The following is a 22741-nucleotide window of genomic DNA, read 5'->3' as shown; positions in this document are numbered from 1 at the left end:
CTGAAAATTTTTGCAGAAACGTATTGGTTTTGAGAGGAAGGTTTCCCAGGTCCAGGATGAAATTTCTTGTCAAAATGACAGAGTGAGATTTGCTCCAGAATAGGCAATAGCCCTGTGGTTAGTGAACTCATCTAAAATATGGGAGACACAGATTTGAATATCTGCTCTGAATCAGGCAGAGTAGGGACTTGAAGCTTGGTCTCCCACATCCCAGGTGAATTCATTAAACACCTGGCTATGGAGTCTCTCTCTCTGATCCAATGAATATTTAATTATTTACACAAAATGCAACAGCCTCAAGCAGGAGAGATTGTGTGAGGGCTTGGCACTATAGCCTGGAGGTTAGGGCACTTGGGTGCGATGTGGGTGACTTAGGTTTAGGTCTCTGCAGTTAACCAGGTGAGTGCCCTAACCACTGGGCTATTAGCTATTCTGTGGTGGGTATCTCATTTTTTTAAATGAAAATCTTTAAAAGGTCTCATTTTTGTTCAGATGCAGAACAAAAACAAATTTCAAACCTCAATTTCTTTCCAAAACAAAATTCTTGTTTTGCCACCAGCAGTACCCATTTTACAGATGGGCAGACTGAGGCATGGGGAAGGGACGTGACATACTCAAGGTCACCTGCAAGCCAGTGGCAGAGCTGAGAATAGAACTCAGTTCTCCAGTTTAGTGCAGTATCCCCTGAGTCACTCTGCCAAAATAGTGGTACAGCTTCCTTAAAAGGTGTTGCTATCTTCAGTTAATATAAAATTCATCCCTCTGCAGACAGCATCTCAAGTTCTTTGTTCTTCTATCTTCCACACTCCCATTCCGTGGTTGTTAGTTTTTTCTTAATACTAATGCACTTTAATAGCAATGTTTACAGGTGGAATATTTTCTAAGCTGTGAATAGGGCTGTCAGCACCAGTCACCACAGATAGAAGTTATCCACTTGATTGAATTGTGGTTAGCAGATAAGATCTTGTTGCACCATCTTGCCCACCTTCATCTCCTTGGCCATGGCAAGACTTTTCCATACAGTGTATAATTTTCCAGTGCTTTGTCTAGTCCCATTTTACATGACTCAGTGGGATTTCCATTGTTTCCCTGGGGTGGGCGTGGGTGAAAGGAAGCTTGAAGGAGAAATTGAGGGTTTTCATTACTGCTGCTGTCAAGTCGCTGCCACTCCTGGGCGTGACTGTTCTTTATTGGCTTCTATGAAGTAGCAAATAGGAAGAAGATTCCTTTTTGAATTTTGATTTCTGACACAAAGATTATTTAACTCTCCTCAATAGAAGCCCTTGAATGTAAATAGCTCTCCCATAGAATGTAGATTACATACACAATATTTGTTTAACAATGAGCGTTCTAAGTTTTTAGTCTGGGTTAAGGTGTCAGCTGCATCTACTGCAGGGAGAAAAGCATGGTCAGAGAACAAGACTAGGAACCATGAGTACCAGAGTCACCTGTGGCAACAATTAATCATGTAGTCTTGGGAAAGTAAAGTATGCCATGCCTCAGTTTCCCATTTGTAAAATGGAAGGACAGCTTTCTGTTAATGTCACTAAAAAGGGCTTTCTAGTGCTGAAGAGTGTACTTAGCATAGTGTTTTTAGACAGTTAAGAGCTAAGGAATACAAATATAATTTAATCACAGAATTTTGGAAAGTACTAACATGCAAGACAGCTGGAGAATTAGGCACCTTCATGTGATCTAATGGAAGGCTGTTTAGAAATGTGACTGTTTTCCTGAATTCCCTCCAGAAGTCCTCAGATTTGTTAATGCTAGTTACAGCTGTTGTTTTTTGTTTAATTACTCTCCAAAGTGCAAGATTAGTCAAGGTATAAGTGCATCCTTTGTGCTATGCATTTATTTTATGTTCTGCCTTTATATAATGTTTTTTAAGTATTAGTGCTAAAATAACATTGGATGGTGTTTATCATAGTATATTTAAAAGTTGGTTGAAGTTACTGTAACATTTTGAAAAGGAGCCATTTCATAGAAGACTGTCCAGTTTTTATGTACATGATCTCTCTACTCTTTAAAATACAGTAGAACCTCAGAGTTATGGACACCTTGGGAATGGAGGTTGTCCGTAAGGTGGTGGTAAAAAACAGTGCATCCCCTTCCCAGCCAGAGGTGGGGGGTAAAAGCAGGGCATCCCCCTCCTGATGGGGGTGGAGGGAAGGGGTGAAAGCAGTGCAGACCCCAGCACTGCTCCTGCTCTGCTGGCTCCAGCTGTCTTGAGCTAGCAGCCCCAGCATCTTGCTTTAAGTGGCTGCCCCGCATGTGCGGGTGCGGGAGTTGGGACAGGCAACCCAGATGTGGCTATCTTTAAGATGCAATACAGGCACAGTACAGTATTTGCTTTTTTGTTTGTTTGTTTGTTTTGTTTTTTCTCTGCTACTGCCTGATTGGTTACTTCCGGTTTCACAGGGTGTCCAGTTGATTGGTCAGTCCGTTACTCTGGTGTTGGGACAGGCAACCCAGATGTGCCTATCTTTAAGATGCAATACAGGCACAGTACAGTATTTGCTTTTTTGTTTACATCTTCCAGTTTATTTCTCCCCTTTCTCCCTGTCCCTCTTCAAGGACTTCTCTCATGAAGAGCTTCTGGTCCAAGAGGTTCAATCTCTCCTTCATGTGGAAGCCATAGAGGAGGTTCCACAGAATCTGAGGAAAGTGCTTCTATTCCCATTATTTCCTCAGAGCTATTTTAGACCTATATCAGCTCAACAACTATCTCAAAAAGATAAAATTTTGCATAGTCACCCTGGCATCCATTATTCCCTCACTGGATCCTGGAGACTTCTCATGTTGCCCTGGATTTAAGAGCCTCCTGCTTTCATATGTTGATATACCAAGGTCACAGAATGTGTATCAGGTTCATAGTGAAGCACGTATATTACCAGTTCACAGTGCTTCTGTTTGGCCTGTCTGCAGTTCATGGGGTGTTCACAAAAAGGTATGGCCCTGATGACAGCATTCCTGAAGAGACTAGGAATGCAGGTCTACCCTTTCCTGGATGGTTAGTCAAGGGCTGGTCTAAAGCTCAGGTTATATCCAATGTTCAGTTCATTCAGTCAACTTTCAAAGCTCTAGGCCTACTGTTCAATACAGACAAGTCTACCATTTGTCATGTACAGAGGATAGAGTTTATAAGGCTGTGTTGGACTGTCCAGGCCAGAGCATTCCTTTCAGAGTCAACATTCCAGTCTATTCAATCTCTCATGACAGACTTCAAGATTCATGCAATCACAACAACCTGAAGCTGTCTGAAGCTCCTGGGCCACATGACCGTGTGCACATATGTAGTACAGCACATGAGGCTGCATCTCAGGCCCCTCCTGACATAGCTGGCCTCAGTGTACTCACCAAGCCAGCATCATCTGGACACTGTGCTCATGGTACCTTCATGGGTTCTAATTTCAGTGAGTTGCCAAGTGGTGCCAATCCAGCAGTGGGGGATTCCCCAAATAGACCTATTTGCAAACAAGTCCAAAAGAAATTGTCACCAGTTCTGCTCCCTGGAATGCCACAGTCCAGGCTACATCACAGATGCCTTCCTGCTACCCTGGACAGCAAAGTTTTACTTTGCTTTTCCCCCCAATCCCACTTTTTCACAGACTGTTACTAAAGATCATGCTGGATCACACCTGGGCTATATTAATAGCCCCAGCATGGCCCCACCAACATTGGTTCTCCACTCTACTGGATCTCTCATTAGCTACTCCAGTCTCATTCCCGTTGCACCTGAATTTGATCCCCCAAAACTACGTCATCTGCTCCACCCAAACGTGCAGTTCCTTCATCTAATGGTCTAGAAGCTCAAAGGCTAAATCCCAGAGAGCAAGCTTGCTCAGAGTAAGTTCACCAGATCTTACTAAGAAGCAGAAAGCTCTTCTCCAGGGCTGCCTACCTGTCAAAACAGAAGCAGTTCTAAGTCTGGGTTTGTCAGATTGGAGTCTTGGCAATGCACTCGTCCATCCAGTATATACTAGACTATCTGCTGCACCTGAGACAAGGCTTAGCAGTTTCCTTATCAAGGTTCACCTGGCAGCAATATGAGCTTTCCACCCTCGTGTGGATATGTTTTTTTCTAGTGATATCACAATCAGATTCTTTTAGAGCCTGGAAAGGTGTAGGCGCTGTGGGGTTCCAGAGCTTGGGCTCCAGCCTGAGCCCAAACATCTACATCAGAGTTAAATAGCCCCTCAGCCCAAGCCCAAGTCAGCTGGCATGGGTCAGTTGTGGGTTTTTAATTGCAATATGGACATACCCTGGGGGTCGGCTGGGCCCTTTATAGCAGCACCAACAGCGATGGCAGCAGAGGGAGTTCATGCTACTGTAATGGGTACCTGTTGAGAGGTTAGCCGGGGCTTGTCTCTCTCCAGGGTGGCGGGGAACCACACTGCCTCACTACACACTGTTGATATATTGGGGAATTAGTTTGGCCGCGGGAGTCTTCCCTGGGGGCTCTTGTGGAGGCAGAAATAAGTACAGTTATGCTGGGGCCCTAGGTCAGGGCAGGGCAACAATGAGTCAGGCGCTCAGGCCCTCGGGCAGGGACTGAGCAATATCAGTACAACAGCAGTAATAAGCCCGAGCCCTTGGTCAGGGTGGGGCAAAAATGACTCAGGCCCTCAGATCTGGTGATAAATAACACAGAGTTTCTCTTCTGTGATTACCCAAATCAATCAATTGACCATTTCCTGAAACTAGGTTCCTAATTAGTAAGGAAATGTACATCTTGTGTATGTGCTTTAAAGATTGTCACAGAGTTAGCGTGTGTCCTTGTTTTGTAACAGATTACAATCATGGTTGTTGTAAAAGAGCTTTAAAACTGAACAAGTTACAGTTAACTAAAATTTTAGAACACTGTACATGTATCTATCATGGTGTCTAGGTTCAAGTTCTAGGTGCATAAAAACATAAAACAGACCAAGTGTACAAGCTTCTTGAACTGCAATCAACTGTACAGTCTGTCATAAATGTCAGATATTTAGGAAAAAGAATAAGTACTTGTGGCACCTTAGAGACTAATACATTTATCTGAGCATAAGCTTTCATGGGCTAAAACCCACTTCATTGGATGCATGCAGTGGAAAATACAGTAGGAAGATATATATACACAGAGAACATGAAAAAATGGGTGTTGCCATACCAACTATAACAAGAGTAATCAATTAAGGTGGGCTATTATCAGCAGGAGGAAAAAAACTTTTGTAGTGATAATCAGGATGGCCCATTTCCAACAGTTGACAAGAAAGTGTGAGTAACAGTGGGGGGAAAAATTAGCATGGGAAAATAGTTTTTACGTTGTGTAATGACCCATCCACTCCCAGTCTTTATTCAAACCTAATTTAATGGTGTGCAGTTTGCAAATTAATTCCAATTCTGCAGTTTCTCGTTGGAGTCTGTTTTTGAAGTTTTTTTTAGGAGTGTTAGATCCTGGGTCTAATATAATTTGTGGGGAAATAGGTTAAAAAGCGTGGGCTACTATAGATCCATTGAGAAGACGACCTTGGTGAATTGGCATGTAAATGACTGAATTGTCTTATGCTTTAGTTTTGGATCCCCACCTCCCTCGTCTAATGTGTTAATAACCAGTTAGCACAAGTGAGGCCCTATTCTCGAGGACTCTTAGTCAAAACTCTAAACAAAGATACCTTCCCAAGATACTGATTAGGTATAAGTTTTATTTTCTGTTGTAGCTATGTGATTTGATTCTGAAAATTTGACATATTTTAAATCAAGATTGGATGTTTTTCTAAAAGATATGCTCTAGGAAATATTTTGGGGGAAGTTTTGTGGCCTGTTATACAGGAGATCAGATTAGGTCATCACAATGGTCCCTTCTGGCCTTGCAATGTATATCAATGAATGGGTATATCAGTCAATTTCCTAGTCTGTTTGCCAAATCATAGTCCAAAACTATTTTTGTCTTATATCCTACACACTTAGTTGCTGTTGTTAGGATATTTAATAAAACTTTAAGACTAAATTCAACTCAAGTCCTTTTCTTTAGTTAATCAATCAAAATTAAAAGAGCCCAGAGAAAGGTGGAACAGGTAATCAGTTAAGCAGTTGCTTAACTAATTGTATTTTATACCCTATCTTTCTTACATTATGATGTAGGTAGTAACAGCATGAGAGATTATGAGGCTTAATTTTTGTAAAGCGCTTTGAATATGAAAACAAATGCTACATTGTTTTTTGTAGTAGTATTTATTTGCAGTTTACTGGGAGTAAACTACAGCATGAAGGTTTAAGTAACTTTGCAGGATGCCACAGCATGCCACAGACAGAACCAAAAATAGAATGATCGTGTCCAAACTTCCAGTCCTGCCCCAGTGGAGGTGGTTCCTCCTGCATACTTATTAACTCACATGTTTTACATTTTCTATAGATTATTTTTTATTATTATATTTACTAAATTTAAATGAGAAGGTGGAAACTAATTGAGAGTGTTAACAAAAGAAACTTTGGCACTCACAGGCCCCTAAAATGGCCCCGCATGAAATGAAATCCTATTTTATAATCTTTGTTTTCTCTTTTTTTCTCCATATCCAAAACTAAAAATTTCAGTCCATTACCCAACCCTCCAAGACACGCAAACTTCCTCCCAAGCTGCCTTTGATTTTAAACATTACTTGCATTCAACCTTAAACACATTTCAATAGCTTTATTGACTTTTCCTGATAAAATCAGTGTGTGCATGCATACAAGCCAAAGCCCTGGGCTTTCTCCTCATTACTTATGCTTATTAGTGTCCAAAACCAAATCTGTCCAGATGATGCTGCTGCAATGTAACAGTGCACACCAAACATGCTCACCTCCATTGAGTGATGTCAATTTGTTGTATTACTGGGATCCAGTCCAGTGCAAGAGCTGAGCACAGGAGTTATGTTTCTCTGAAAGTTCACTTTAGTGTTATGCTGTTTTGTTTATTTTAAATTTAAAATGTGAACATAATTTTTTTTGCTAATATGCTAATTTGTATCTATTTTTTAACAGAGAAATTCGCAATGCTAGAAATCTACATTACATAGATCCAGATGCCTTTAAGATCCTCCCACTGTTAAAATACCTGTAAGTACTGGGCACTTAAACTTCAGAGATTATTCTCTGTGTAGATGTTGTCCTACTACAGTGTAACAATTTCTTTTTCCCTTCAGAGCTGGATGGAAAATTTATTCCGTTTTCTTTTAATGTAAGCATTGAACTAAACAAAGGCCAGTTATAAGCTCTTCAAGCAAGAAAAGAGCTGCAAGCTGTTTTATCAGGGAGTCCCAGGAATGCCTTATGCCTTTTTGGTCCTGGTTCTGGAGTAGGAGATTGGGTCAGGCTAGAATTAGGCCAAGACTCTGGATCTCATTAGCCTCAAAAGTCCAGCCCTCATCCCAGAACCTGGATAGCTAATTCTTTGGTACATTATTCATTACAATAAATGTATTCATTTTTCATATTTACTTTTTTCATTACAGTAATTACACCAGAATAAACTTGGACTGCTCTTGCTGAAAGGGGTAGATACCCACACTTAATCAGGACCTCGATTTGACATCTCATCCAGAAACCTACGGGGGGAGGGGGTAGGTGGGGGGAGAGGTATTTGCAAAAGTGTTTTAAAGGTGCCACGAAGGAGGGGTAGGGAACTTAGTTTGGACTTTTTATTCCTTTTATTTGCTGCTTGTTCTATACTTTCAGTAATATCAATGAAGTAAAATATAGCACCACAATTATTGGATATGAATTACTGAGTGAAATTTTGTGGGCTGTGTTATGTAGATTATTAAAATGGTCCCTTCTAGGAATTGTGACAGAATGGTAAAGGCCCTTTTCCTCCCATGAGCTGAAAAGGGGTTACCTCAACTAAGGACATGTGCATGGGCATGGACTTTCCAAAGTGTCGGGGGGTGCTTGACCAATGGCTCCTCCCCAGGCCTCGCCCCCACTCCACCCGTTTCTCCAAGGCCCCACCTACATGCCTCCCCACCCCACCTCTTCCCGCTCCTACTCCACTCACGCCCCGCCTCTTCCTGCCCAGTTCCATCCCCTTCCACCACGTCCTTGCTCCTCCCTCCCCAGCCTCCTACATGCCGCGAAACAACTGATTGCAGCATGTGGAAGGCATGGGGAAAGCAGGGGAAGTGCTGATTCATGGGACCTGTGGGTGGGCGGGAGACACTGGAGGGTGGGGGATAGCTGATAAGGGGGCTGCCGGTGGGTGCTCAGCACCCACCATTTTTGCCCCATGGGTGCTCCGGCTTTGGAGCATTCACAGCGTCGGCACCTATGTGTGAATCCAATTAAGGGCTGCCTGTGACCTTTAAAAACACCTCTTCTGGTGAGGGAGATGGGGGAAGAGAGAAGAGACAAGCTGCAGCAGGAAAAAAAGTTTCTCCAGGGTGGAAGGCTGCTCTCCTCCCTATAGGGGAAGCAATCAAGCCAAATGCCTGTTTGGGGAAGGACTGGCACCCTGGAGGCAGCATAACAAGGCCACACTCCCGAGAAGTGTTATGAATCTGTGTTATGAATTTGTTTCTTTGTTTGGCTGAAGAGTACTTCTTGGGCCTACCCTGAGGCCCACCTTGTAAAATATTTAAAAATAAAACTTGAGTGAGGAATAAAAACTATCCAGAGTGAGACTGACTTATGCCAGGCACCCCCACTATCAGGCGGGGAAATGCTGAACCTGGTGAAGCAAAGGAAGTGTGTTGCCACAGAATCTGTAGGAAAGATTGAAAAGAGGGATACTGTAAAAAAGACTGGTGCTTACTAAGCACCCCCTGCTGGCCAGGGGTACCTCTCTAAGTTCTTCACCTCTGATTTTTACTTTCTTTAGGGCTGTTTAAGAACTCACAGAGGTTTTCTTTTGTTAACACTACCCCTTCTGGCACCAGTTTAATGCCAGCACCAGTTTACAATAACCCAGAGTCCCAAACGGAAGTCCAACAACACAAAGAAAGTCCATACTTAACTCTGGCATTTTCTTTCACCCTCAGGGCTCTTCTTCCATCCCTATCTGATCTCCCAGCTCTCCCTCACTGAGGCTCTGATATCCAGTCCCAAACACAGTCAGGTTTCTTACTCCCTAGGGGCTTCCTGCTTACTGGGCTTTATCCTCCAAACTCCCTGGTGTAATTATCCTACAGGAGTCATCTTCTTTCCTCCTGCTAGAGTCCATCAGCATGACTTGGGACCCCCCTTTACTGCAGCCACCTTCCATTTTTTATAGGGAATTGCCTGATACCCCTCAGATCTCATTCTGTAATCAGGGTTGGTTGGCCCTAGTCTCTCCAGCCCAGTGTTACAGATACAATACAGATACAACAGAAATATGTACAGTTTTTACTTTAATTATATATATGTTTACGTATAATAATGCACATTAACTACAGCTGACAAGTTCATCATTAGGCCCCAATTTGCTGTAAGTTCTATGACAGAAATGGGTCTGGAGTTCTCCATTTGTCCATAGAGTCTTCAAAAAAAAAAAGAAGAAGCAGGATAGATCTGTGATCTTGAGCAGGAGCTTGGGGGCAAAGGAAGGCAGGGACCATGAATTTCCAGCCTTTGTTTATATACCATAAAGCTATAAAAATGGACACAAATACAATTTTGTCTCCATTGCAGGTCACTTTTAAGCTCAGAGTAGTGTTTTCTTGAGTTACTTTCTCTCTCAAAGGGATCAGTGCTAAAGTGAATAACTGCATTTCTGTAAAGTTGGGGCAGACCTGGAAGACTAGATCTGTTTCCTTCATAGCAGAACTTGAACAACAAATCTTAGCCACAATGAATGGCAGAGTTCTTATTGTCTCCAGCTTATTATCTGGAGCAGTTTACATAATTCAGGCAAAGAAAACATGTAGGACATATTTTTCCTTCCATAGGCTGGGTAAGGGGAGAGTGTGTGCAGTTTAAAGATCAAAGATTCTTTCCTAGGGCCTCCTTGGATAATGAAAGGCTGCCTTGTTGTTTCATTCTTTGTAGTGCCTACAATGGGTTAGGTGATCTTCAGACATAGTGAGCCCTTCAGAGCTCTCACTCTCAGAAGACAAATGACAAATAATAGGAGGGAGAAGTTAAAAAACACATGCAAAACTAAATACTAACTACTCATTAAGGATGTTACCTGGGGACACCAAGTTACATTAACTAAAGACACGGGGAAGCTTTGAAACAAAGCATTTTGATGGGGAATGAATACAAACCTCTGTTGCTTGCTCTCCCCCACCTTCGCTCACTTTCACCGGGCTGGGCAGAGGGTTGGAGTGCGGGAGGGGGTGCAGGTTCTGGGCTGGGGGTGGGGCTGAGGGATTTGGAGTGTGGGAGGGGAATTTGGTCTGGGGCAGGGGGTTTGTGTTCAGGAGGGGCTGTGGGGTGCAGGCTCTGGAAGGGAGTTTGGGTGCGGGAGAGGGTTCCTACTCTCTGACCCTTTTCTCTACACCTTTTTTCTTTCCACCCTCACAAGCTCACTCCCTCTGTTTGCTCCAAATCTCCATCTTGCCTTTCCTCTTAAAGACTTTCTAACTTTCTCAACATCTTCCTGACACTGACAGTCTTACTGCTGTATTAGAGCTTAATCATGCATCCATTGGAGTCAATGACAACACTCCTATTGACTTCAGTGGGAGTAGCTTTGTGCCCTTAGCACCCCAACTCTACCCAGTTGCTAAAAGTGCTTCTTGACACTCCCATGGAGATTTGGAAGAAGATGGCATGGAACTTTTTTAATGCTGATGCTGCCAAATAAAGGAAAGGAGCTACGTAGTAAGTGGCTTAGTTCAAACCTATGTAATCACAAAGTCTTGGTAGTTAGAGGTGGAAAAGACTTTGCAGATTATCTCCCTAAAACCCCACACTGATTTATGATGTGTTCTTCATAGCCCTGAATTTGGGTACAAATAGTTCATAGGTGAGTTGACAATCAGTGGAGAGTATAAAATAACCATGTTCCATCCAGCTCTGTGTAATGGTCTGAACCTATAACATCTTTTTTTGTGTAGTGATTCATTAAGTTTAATTCTTTCTCTTTTTCTATTTTGTCCTCTGTTTTAGTGGAATTTTCAACACTGGAATTATGATATTTCCTGACCTCACCAAAATCTATTCAGCTGATATGAACTTTTTACTGTAAGTATTTGCCCTGCAGATCTGGTTAGAACAGTGCTACAGTCAAGTCCCAAACAATTCTGCAGTGGAGACTCCCACTTTAGAGAGAGGTGTCAAATAATTACCAGAAAGAAGTATCCTAGCAATCCAGCAAGAACAGTCTCCCTCCATTGTTATCTCTGTTCTTCTGGTCCAGAGCCCACAAAATGCAAGAGCTGGAGATATGGAATACACAAAGGGAAAATGTTATCTGAATACATGCAAACCGCTAAATAAATACATAAAAATAGCAGTTTGGCCTCAATTCACATTCTGAGTGAAATTTTTAGTGCAAGGAGTTTATTTTGTACAGCCTCGTTGCTCCACATTCACATTCTAATTTAGAAAAAGTACAAGATGTTTTTAAAAAGCAAGGGAAAAGGGTAATGGAACTTGTAAGTACCTTGTTCTGAAGCAGTTTGGTTTCATGTCTTCTAATGGCAGCAGTCCTTAACTCAGGTTTTTCTGGTGGCAGGTGTCCTAAACCAAGGTCTGCTGTCTTTTCTGGAATTATTCCTCTTGTTAAGCTAAGGTGCTGTTGGTTGTAGCCAGCATTCTGGGATGCTTTATTTGAAAGTAAAGGTCCACTTTGAGAAGTGACTTTTAAAAGTGATGCCATGGATCCCATGTTCATAATTCTCAGAGACTCTGGATAAAATTTGCTCAGGTTAGAAGTAAAAAGATGTTTTTTCCATCTGACGGCCCTGCATATTCAACTGAGCATATTCTTTCTGGTTCATGCATCACTACCATCAAGAAAAATTGTATTTGGAACTTAATAAACAATTTTGTAGATGATGAACCAGATGGAATTGAATCCAGCTCACTCTTCTGTACCTATGTTGGTTCTGCAGGTCTAGCAGGAATTTATTAAAATAAATGTGTAATGTTTTTTAAAGTAGGCAGATTCAGCAAGAACACACAGGGTTCATCTTCTCTAAAGAGTTGCCAATTGTATCATAACTCAATATTATAGTCTTGCTAAATGAAACAATTGGTGTTAAATATAATTTATTCTCTGTGAAGAGAAGACAATGAGGAGTACATTTATTGAGTAAAAGATGTCACTTTTACTTAGTCAGTTTTCTGATTCTAATAGCACTTAATTGACACTATATAAAGAACAGAAACATTTTACTGGATGTGTTCCGGGGTCACAATTTTAAAGATTCATAATTGTAAAGGACTGAAAATCTTTTCTTCAAACTTGGTTTGAACCTTAGATCTTAGAAAGGTCTAAAATTGAGCTAAGTTTGCAGTTTTTACTGTTAGCCATTTTTGAGTCACAGATTTTCTGTTTGAGACCTCTCTGTGGGTAAAACATATTTTAGATCCATGCTGGTATAATGCAAAACCAGTTGAACCAATTTTAAACAAATTATTAAGAGGGAGAATCACTTTTGGGGCTGAGATCAGTCATGGAAAATTTCAGCCCCAAAATATTGTGTGAGAAAATTATTACCAATGGAAAAGGTTTGGAATAAAGATGATAGTGATAAAAGTTGAATTTTAGCATCTTGTATCATGTATTTATACCTCAAGGGGTAATGAAACAGATCCTGCCACATACAGTGGACTGGACTATACCAGGGTTTCTCAGCCTATGGGGAATGACTGTCAAGTGGGCCATGAGGAGATGTCTATTGGAGTACACCATCCACCAGCTGAAGAAAATCAAAACCTGCAGAATCTTGCGGTAGCTAGAACCCAGTGGGAGCCATGGAAAAGTAGAGAAGGAACAATTAGCTGCCTTACTTCTCCCCCATCGTATCACCACCCTGTTCGCTCCTGCCTTCAAACTCAGTCATGGTGAAACTATATCCTTTCCCTCATCCTTCCTCCCCTCCCTGCCCCAACAGCACTTAGATCTCAGACAGGAGAGCTGTGGAGGTGGTAGTTGCAAAGGTTTTGGGGATGTGGTAGGCTGTGGGACAATTACTGGGCCATTAAGTTGAGATGTACCATTGGGCTAGATGACCTGTGACTAGAGGTCCTTTCCAGCTGCCAGGATTCTGTGCAATTCAGGGTTAACTGTTCATCCTTTCCTTTGTACTAGATGTAGTTCAGACGCATAGGAAGACAGTCTTTATCTTGAACAGCTTAGTCTATTTGTGATCTTTTCTTTCATGGTATTCTTCACAAATATTAGAATCTTATCTTTAACTTTACTTGGGATAAATTAGTTAACATTGTGGTGATTGTTGTTATTTACTTATCTGCTAATACACTAGCTTGTGAAAGGAGCAATCTGGCTGTGCTATTATTCAAAAGAACCACACAGGCTGAGCACACATTAGCCAATAATGTAAACCCCATCTATTTTATACAAGCAATGAATGGTACAGGTATTCTGGATACCTACACTTTTTAGGTGGCTGAAGCATTTTAGTCTTCCAGCACATCTGGAACATAACTTGTGGAACTGTACTCTATTTTTTTGCATTTTATTGTGCTGTATGTCAGAGAATCATTAACAATGGAAGATTCAAACTATGTCTGTTCTGTTATGCAGATGTTTTATTGCAGTGTTAAGCCTTTTGTCTTCTTTTGCAGTGAAATTGCAGATAATCCTTACGTGACTTCAGTGCCTGCAAATGCGTTCCATGGGCTATGTAACGAATCCCTTACACTGTAAGTCCTACCAGTTTAACTCACATGACTGTTATATTCCCTGTGTCTCGGAAGCAAATCACTGTGACTTGTGAAATAACCATTCAGTCCTAATCTATAGTGGTTTGTAAAAGAGAGACACCAGAGACAAATGGTATTCATAGTGTCATTTACATAGTTTTCTTCTTTGCTGCAGTGACTTGGATCAGTGCGCCTATCTTCTTTTTAAATTGCCCTGTCAAAGTATTTTAATAGCAGAAATAACAAGAAGAAAGTGATTAAACAGATAGTGGGCAACAGCAGTTATGCAATGTATGAGTTGTAGAAAGGAGCACAGAGGGAAAGGGTTTGCAGTATTGCTTCTGTAAAGTTGCAACACAAGTACAGTCAAGGTATGTGAAACATTTGAGGCTAGGAGTATGATTCCCTGCTAGTGTCCACATATTTGCGTTAGCTGTCATTGAGCTAGCATGCTAAAAACAGTGTAGCCAGGGTAGCAAGGGCAGCTGCAAGCAGTGGCACTGGCTAGATATGTCAAGTACAAACCTGCCTGAACCCCTTGGGTATGTACTCAGCAAGGCTAGCCCATCCACTGCTTGCTGCTGTCCATGCTAGCCTGGCTACACTATTATTTTTAATGTGCTAGCTCGATGAGAGCTAATGCAAATATGCCTACAAGAGCTGGGAATCACATCATTAACTCCAAGTGTAGACGTAGCCCACTAGTACACTTTGCTACAACATAGGTTGAACTCAACTGTCCCTGTCACGCACCATGAGTACAATTAGTTTGAAAACTGGTTGATAGGAATCCTGGACAGGAGTCCGGGACAAGCCATATTTGGGTGTCAAATATGGTTCATTTTTGTAGTACAGACATAGTCTGAGCCACAGAGAAGAGCACAGGGTGTTCTTCAAGTAGTTGAAGCTGTGTATTCTACTTAGGTGTCTGCACATCCAGCCCATCAGAGCCAGAGAATTTGCCTAGCAGTACCCCTGGGGAGTGATGCTCATGCCTCATGGCCGTAGCCCCTCCCCTGGCTATAGGAGACAGCAACTTCCTATCCCCCCTCAGTTCCTTCTTACCACCCATGGCTGGAGTTGGAGCTCTATGTAGTTTTCAATCTCACAATCCTCTATTCAGCTACCTTTTTTCTAGTTGAATATAGTTCATTGGTTCACAAAATGGACTCAAGTGGTGAGGGCTCTTTGTCTGAAGCAGCACCTACTTGAACAGGCCATGCAGCCTGCTCAGGCACCAAGGCCTTCTTCAGATCAGAGGTCACCCTTGGGTTCGGAGAGTGCTGCCACTTCACATCTTGGAGCTAGTGCTTTTCTAAAGAGATGAAGGAGTTGTTCCCCGCTGAGTTTGCTGAGGAAAAGGTCGCATAAGACCAACCAAGGCCACTTCAGGTCCTGTGAGGATTTGTCTTCCTCCTCCAGAAGGAAAGTGCATCAGCCCGTGGTGAATGCCAGTATGCAGGATGGAGCAGGTCCTGTCATATGCTCCCCAGCACTGCACAAGGAGGTCAGAGACCCTGTGCTGTTGACCCCTGTTCCAGCCCTAGGGCATCCATTGTGTCCAGGAGAGCGATGCTACCTCCTCTGCCTTTCCATCCCAACCTCTTCCTTGATCCAGGACTTTGCCGGGGCTTTGTCTTTTTATAGCCCTGTTGGCTGGGAGAGCCACTGAACCTATGGGTCTGTCAGTGCTGCACCCCAATGTTTCCTTTTCAGACTCAGTAGAAATGGTGCTGGTACTGGACTTGGAACAAGGGACCTCCTTGGCACCAGGAACTTCTTCGGTGTCCCCCATAGCTGACACCACCAATGTTGCCATCGTGGCAGTCACCACCCTCTGCATTTGCATCACAGCATCATCTGCAGCTCATGTTTGGGCAGCCTTTCCTTTCCTCAAGACAGCAGGACTACCCTAGAAAGGGGCATAGATCCCATAGGAGGAAGTAGTTGGGTTCAAGGTTTGGACAGTCCATGCGCTCTTCCCCGGTAACCCCCAAGCACCCATTTTGACTCCTTGGTCCAGAGCAGTGTTCTAATCATCACTTCTTCCCCTCTCCCCCCGCCCAGCCCCTCCATTTGGGGACAGGCTGGCTCACTTTCACGGTGTTTGGGGCTCGATCACCACCACCAGCTGCTTCCTAAGCACCGGCAGATCGGGCTATGCCATCCAGTTCTTCTCCATGCCTACTTCCAACCCTCCCTCCCAGTTCCTCTTTGGGGACCCCTCTCCCAATATACTGCTCCTTGAGCAGGTTCGCTCTCTGCTTACATTGAGAGCAGTGGAGGTGGTTCCGCCAGATCACCGGCATCAGGGTTTCTATTTCCTGGACCTCTTGGTGGCAATGCCACTCATGCTCCCACTCTGCCCAGACTTTATCTCACAAGACCATGGCCTGTTACTTCACCCAAACCTTGCCTCCCTGCACCTGACTGTATGGATGCTGCATGGTTGGACCCCAAGGAACAGGCCTGCTTGGATCAGATTCAACAGGTCTTGCTGAGTAGTAGAAAGCCCTCCATTAGGACTACCTACTTGGCCAAGGGGAAATATTTCATTTGTTGGGCCTCCGAACGGAATCTCTCTCTGTTCCAATCTTCTCTGTAGTCTATCTTGGACTACCTCCTCCACTTAAAGCAGCAAGATCTGGCTTTCTCTTCTATTAAAGTTCATTTGGCATCCATCTCAGCCTTCCACCCTCCAGTGAATGGCAGATTGGTATTCTCTCATGAAATGACGGTCTGGTTTCTCAAGGGGATGGAAAGACATTATCCTCAGGTTCACGAGCTACCCTCTCTCCCACCCCCATGGGACTTAAATCTGGTCCTGTCAAAGCTCATGGGGGCCCCCTTCAAGCCGTTAGCATTGTGCTCCCTACTGCTTCGCTCCTGGAAGGTTGCTTTCGTGGTGGCTATCATCTCAGCCACATGGGTCTCTGAGAGCAAAGCCCTTATGTTGGAACCTCCTTACATGAAGTTCTTCAAGGACAGGGTTCAATCGTGCCCCCATCCAGCCTTTCTACCAAAGGTGGTGTCACAATTCCACAACAGCCAGGTCATTTTTCTACCTGTCTTCTTCCCAAAACCTCACAAGTTTGCTGAGGATGTCGGCTTCATATGTTGGACATTAAGCGGGCTCTGACCTGTTATATTAAAAGGCCTAAGCCCTTCCACAAATCCATGCAACTCTTTGTAGAAATAGTGGAAAGGATGAGAGGGTACCTGTGTCATCCCAAAGAATCTTACCCTGGATAAAAACCTGTATTCGGGCTTGCTATGAGCAGGCGAATGTCCTGCCTCCGGCCATTGTGACTGCTCATTCCACAAGAGCCCAGGCTTTGTCAGCAGTGTTTCTCACACAGGTACTAATCCAGGACAACTGCAGAGGCACAACCTGGTTATTGGTTCATACCATCACATCCCACTGTGCCATCACCCAACAGGCCCAAGACAATGACAGTTTTGGGAGAGCAGTTTTACAGTCAACACGTCCATGAACTCTGAGTACTCCTTGGGGTACTGCTTATGGGTCACCTAGCATGGAATGGACATGAGCAAGCACTTGAAGAAAAAATAATGGTTATTAATCTTTTGTAACTGTTGTTCTTCAAGATGTGTTGCTCATGTCCATTCCATGACCCACCCTCCTACCCCTCTGTCGGAGCTACTGACTAGAAGGAACTGAGAGGGTGCAGGGCCGACAGCTGCCCTTATACTGGTGCATGTGCACACGACTCCAGAGGGTGCTAGAGCTGGCCCTGTGGATACCACTAAAGTAAAAAAATCCGGCAACAGTGCACGCAGCGCGCACATACCTAACATAGTACAGACATGAGCAACATATCTCAAAGAACAACAGTTATGAAGGGTTAGCAACCATTTTTTCTCAACCTTTGCAGCCTCAACAAATATGTCAAGTACATGAGGTTCCAAATGGTCACTCTGTTGACTATTTTCCCCACATTTTCTCCAAATGACTGATTTGCTGCCTTGGACATTCAGGACACCTACTTTCATGCAGCAATTTTGCCGAGCCCCTAAAAATTCCTTTGATTCAACATATCAGAGCTCCATTTCCAGTATATGGTTCTTCCCTTCGGCCTCTCTTCTACCTCTTGGATTTTTACCAAATGCATGGTTGTCATCATGGCATATCTCAGAAAGAAAGGGATCCACATCTTCCCGTATCTGGATGACTGGTTACTGCGGGGCACATCCAGGGATGAAGTCCTTTCTCATGTCAACACCACACTGCTCTTGCTCGAGAAGAAGAAATGGTTACTTAGTGTAACTGTGGTTCTTCAAGATGTGATGCAGACCTGTGTTCCATGACCCACCCTCTGTTCTCTCTGCATCGGAGTTTCATCTCTTGGTATTTGGTATGAAGAAACTGAGGGTGGTCAGGGCGGTGCCACTTCATAAAGCCAAGGGAGGTGCTATGGCCGTGAGGCACAGCGCCATCCCCCGATGGGTACTGCTAGGCAAATTCTTCTGCTCCAGTGAGCTCTGTGCACATGCACCTAAGTGGAATACACATGTGCATCACATCTTGAAGAACTACAGCTACAGTAAGTTATCGTTTCAACTGAAAAACCATGGGAGCTCATTTAATGTTTCTGGGCAAGTCTGAGCTGGGTAATAGAACTACCTTATCTTTCTTGGGAGGAAAGTAAAAGGTAGTACAAGTTGCAAGTGGTGCCTGGCATTCTTCTGTGCTCAGTAGTCAAGAATGCTGCTAAGCATCCATTAGCCCTTATGTTATATTATACCTCCAAGAGATTAAAATTAGTCCATCTGATATGCTGCTGGACGGGGAAAGATAAAGCATAGTTCTCCAGGAATCTAGCTAGTGCTGCATTGTAAAAACAACTAATTTCATTTATTTGTTTGCAGCAAACTCTACAATAATGGCTTCACTAAGGTCCAAGGCTATGCTTTCAATGGGACGAAGCTGGATGCTGTGTAAGTAGCACCTCTGAAACATTTTTCTGCCTAGACTCATGACTGGAGGGCAGGGCCGCCCAGAGGATTCAGGGGGTCTAGGGTCTTCGGCGGCGGGGGCCCCCCGCCACCGAATTGCCGCCGAAGACCCAGCACTTCGGCGGCGGGTCCCGGGGCGGAAGGACCCAGGGCCGCCCGGGGGGGCAAGAGGGGCAATTTGCCCCAGGGCCCGGTCTTCGCTGGCGGGGGGTCCTTCCACTCCCGGGCGGAAGGACCCCCCGCCGGCGAATTACCGCCGAAGCGTAACCCGCCGCCGAAGTTCAGCTTGGTCTTCAGTGGTAATTCGGCAGCAGGGGACCCTTTCGTTCCGGGACCCGCCGCCGAAGTGCCCCGGAGACCCGCGGTGGTGGCCCCCCGCCGCCGAATTACTGCTGAAGACCGGGCTGCACTTCGGCGGCAGGTCCTGCTTCAGCGGTAATTCGGCGGCGGGGGGACACTTCGGCAGCGGGTCCCGGAATGAAAGAGTCCCCCGCTGCCGAAGACCCCAGGCCCCCGGAATCCTCTGGGCGGCCCTGGAAGGACCTCCCGCCGCAGGTCTTCAGGGCACTTCGGTGGTGGGTCCTGGAGCGGAAGGACCCCCCGCCGCTGAATTGCCACCGAAGACCCGGAGCAGAAGAAGCTCTGGGGGCCTGGGCCCCGCGAGAGTTTTCCGGGGCCCCCGGAGCCAGTGAAGGACCCTGCTCCAGGGGCCCCGAAAAACTCTCTTGGGGGCCCCTGCGGGGTCCGGGGCCTGGGGCAAATTGCCCCACTTGCCCCCCCTTCTGGGCAGCCCTGCTGGAGGCTAAAATTCTCAGCATGGATTCAGTCTCTCTCTCTCTCTGGTTTTGCTGGACAGTTTGGGAGATTAAGATATATAAAAGAAGATTGTAAAAACAACCCCCTGCCCAAGAAATTACTGTATGGGGAACTAAAAATTGTGCCTGAGAAAATGCCAAAACTGGATGAAGTGAGAGACAACACATCATCAGGAAATGGAGGGAGGAGTTGCACTTTGGAGGCTCCAGAATAAAAGAACATGCTTTTCTTCCTGTAACAAATTTGTCCAAAAAATAAAAAGTCAGGATTAGGAAACAGCTGATACTGACTCTGGCACCCTTCCAGACCCCCTTTGTTGATGCAAATGTTATAGGATATGTCTCCATAGACAATAATTATATGGGCTGTTTGGAATATGCTTATGCATCCTGACACTTCGCATTAAAACAAAAGCATAAATGGATTTAGTGGTTTACAGGGATTGGGAATGAGGTAGAAATTTTTATTATGTCTACCGGGGTGCTACTGGTCCTCAGGACAAGTGGTTAATCTCAGCTCAGTTTCCATCTCTCCTAGCACAGCATATTAGGGGAAAGGCAATGAGTGCCCAGTTGGAAGACAGAAGAGAGGGGCTTATTTATCCCTGTGCCGGGACTGGCCCTTAGAAATTAGATAAAGAAAAGTCTTATCAGGTTATCTAGTCCATCCCATTAAGATTTGTCTCCTACAGCATTTTTCTAGTGCTTTGTCTAGGCCATGTAACTCCTGCTGCTTCCCCTTATAGGCTTTTCTACCATCTCATCTCACAATTGCAATTGTATATTTAGTGATGTGGGCTGGGAACTGGACTGAAGCCAGTCACTCATTTCACACAGACCACTGCACACCCAGCCAATAGCAAAAAGTTTTATTTACTCTTGAACTGGATCACATTTGGCCACTGAGCTAAAGGTGACAAGCTACATAAACCTCTACCAGTCCTTGTTGAGACATCCTTTAGTTTGTATCCTTGTGACAGAGGCCTGGGAACCAACAGCTGAACCAGCACTCTGAACACTTAAACACCAATTTACTCCCCGAAACCTAATTAGTGGATTAGAATGGGCTGGGGAGAATTCAAGAGGTAATTAGCCTATTAACACAGAGGCTAAAAGAAGACACAGGAAGGAAGTTTGGGGAGAGGTATGCTAGGAGAGCCAAAACCAAAAAGATTTCTGGGGCAAAGACCTTCCCTCTTCTCCTTGGCAGAGGAGAAACTGATGCTGTAGATGATGTGGTCTATGAATCAGAAGGGTGATGGGAGGAGCAATGTAAATAAACTATAGGATGGTGGTTAGCAATTGAAGGTCTCTGAATAGTCTTTGTAAATAAAGCAGAAGATTGGGACGTTTCCCCGTTACAATCCTAAAGCCTGTTTCAGCAGCAAACTGCAAACCAAGGAGCTTTGATGTAGAAGTAGTAAAACGAAAATGCTATCTTTTGCCTGAAAAACAAAGGGCTTGGCTACACTTGAAATTTGCAGCGCTGGTGGAGGCTTTCCAGCACTGCAATTAGTAACTGTCCACACCTGCAAGGCACATCCAGCGCTGCAACTCCCTGGCTGCAGCGCTGGCTGTACACCTGGTCTGCTTGGGGTATAACGAGTGCAGCGCTGGTGATCCAGCGCTGCTCGTCAAGTGTGGCCACACACCAGCACTGTTATTGGCCTCCAGGGTATTAGGAGATATCCCAGAATGCTTTTAACTAAATTACTCTCTTTGTTTTGTTATGCAGCCTCTCTTTGTTTTGTTGTGAACTCAGAGCTCCGCGGCGCTCCGGAGCACAGGGAGCTGCTTATCTAAAAAACAAACACAGCTCCTGTTTGCTGTGATCAATCTGTATCTGACTGTAAACAATCAAATGAGAAAACCCCCTGCCTCTCTCATTCACAGAGGTTGAGTGTTTGCTTGACGAGGAACAGCGGGGGCAGAGGGGAGAATGGGAGTCCGTTGGATGCAGGCTGTTTGCAGTTAAGAGTTAAGATTAAGGGGTCGGGAACATTTTCTGATTTTGCAAGTCAGGAAGCTAACATACAGTGTTGGCTCCAAAAATCCACTCTCTCTCTCTCTCCCCCGCTCCCTGTCACACTACAACCCACCCCACCCCCCTCTTTTGAAAAGCACGTTGCTGCCACTTGAACGCTGGGATAGCTGCCCATAATGCACTGCTCCCAACAGCGCTGCAAATGCTGCAAATGTGGCCACACTGCAGCGCTAGTAGCTGTCAGTGTGGCCACACACCAGCGCTGTCCCTACACAGCTGCACAACCAGCGCTGCAACTCCCAGCACTGCAACTTTCAAGTGTAGCCAAGCCCAAAGTAACTTTATGCTCAGCATGTGTAAGCTGTTTGTTCTGAGCAAGATCTACAATATTTGTATATACATGATATCTTCTGACCTCTGTGAAAAATAAACATTGAATCCTCTAAAAGAAGCTCAGATATTTTTAGCTTCACAACTATCTTTTAATTAAAGAGGAGTGTGGAGAAGTTTGAATCAACACAAGAAATAGGAGCCTGATAATATCTGTGGCTGTCTTGCATCAGATTCCTAATAAAGGCGATGAGGAGGAAAAGCGACATAATATAGCTGGCTACAGGAAAATATGCTGTAGTTAATGCCATTTTGGTGCTCAGCCCACACGGGCAGATTATTCCAGCCTTTTATAGCAGAAGATAAGATACTCTAGCAAATATCATAGGGTGTCTGTGACCATCCTTAGCTTGTATTTTGTTCTGTTTAGTTCAGTCCCTTAAATAATTTGAAGTATGAAGCTATATATACTGTAGTGATGGGCACCTTATGTAAGACTTTCAGTATCCGAGAACCTCCCAGGAGAGAATAATCTTAGTTAAAACACAAAGGCCAATTATCCAATTTTCCTTCTCTTGTCTCTCTCCCTTCCTTCCCATACTATAGCTCTCTTTCTTCCTTCTTGCTGTCACCTGTTTATTCCTCCTTTCTTCTTTTCACCTCTTCTTAATTGACTCTGAAGTCAACAGAGTAAGTTTCATGCCTTGCTTTGCTGCAGGCAGTCACTTAGGCCTGGTCTACGCTAGGCGTTTAAACCGGTTTTAGGAGCATAAAACTGATTTAACGCCACACCCATCCACACTGAGAGGCCCTTTATATCGGTATAAAGGGCTCTTTAAACCGGTTTCTGTACTCCTCCCTAACG

At 44.3% G+C, this 22741-nt stretch overlaps 1 protein-coding gene across 1 annotated transcript in view; it reads left to right on the top strand.

Annotated features, from left to right (window-relative positions):
• The window catches only part of TSHR (thyroid stimulating hormone receptor), a 215706-nt gene that overhangs the window by 131153 nt on the left and 61812 nt on the right, over positions 1 to 22741 (top strand). The window contains exons 5-8 of the mRNA XM_039533280.1: positions 7000 to 7074; positions 11047 to 11121; positions 13693 to 13770; positions 18661 to 18729. Of these exons, the coding sequence (XP_039389214.1) occupies positions 7000 to 7074; positions 11047 to 11121; positions 13693 to 13770; positions 18661 to 18729 (297 nt within the window). The remainder of the gene's footprint in view (positions 1 to 6999; positions 7075 to 11046; positions 11122 to 13692; positions 13771 to 18660; positions 18730 to 22741) is intronic.

The sequence above is a fragment of the Mauremys reevesii genome, linkage group 4 (assembly GCF_016161935.1).
Source record: "Mauremys reevesii isolate NIE-2019 linkage group 4, ASM1616193v1, whole genome shotgun sequence".
Classification (NCBI taxonomy): Eukaryota; Metazoa; Chordata; order Testudines; family Geoemydidae; genus Mauremys; species Mauremys reevesii.
Note: the sequence above shows the minus strand (reverse complement) of the source record. Positions and strands in the feature narration are given on the sequence as shown.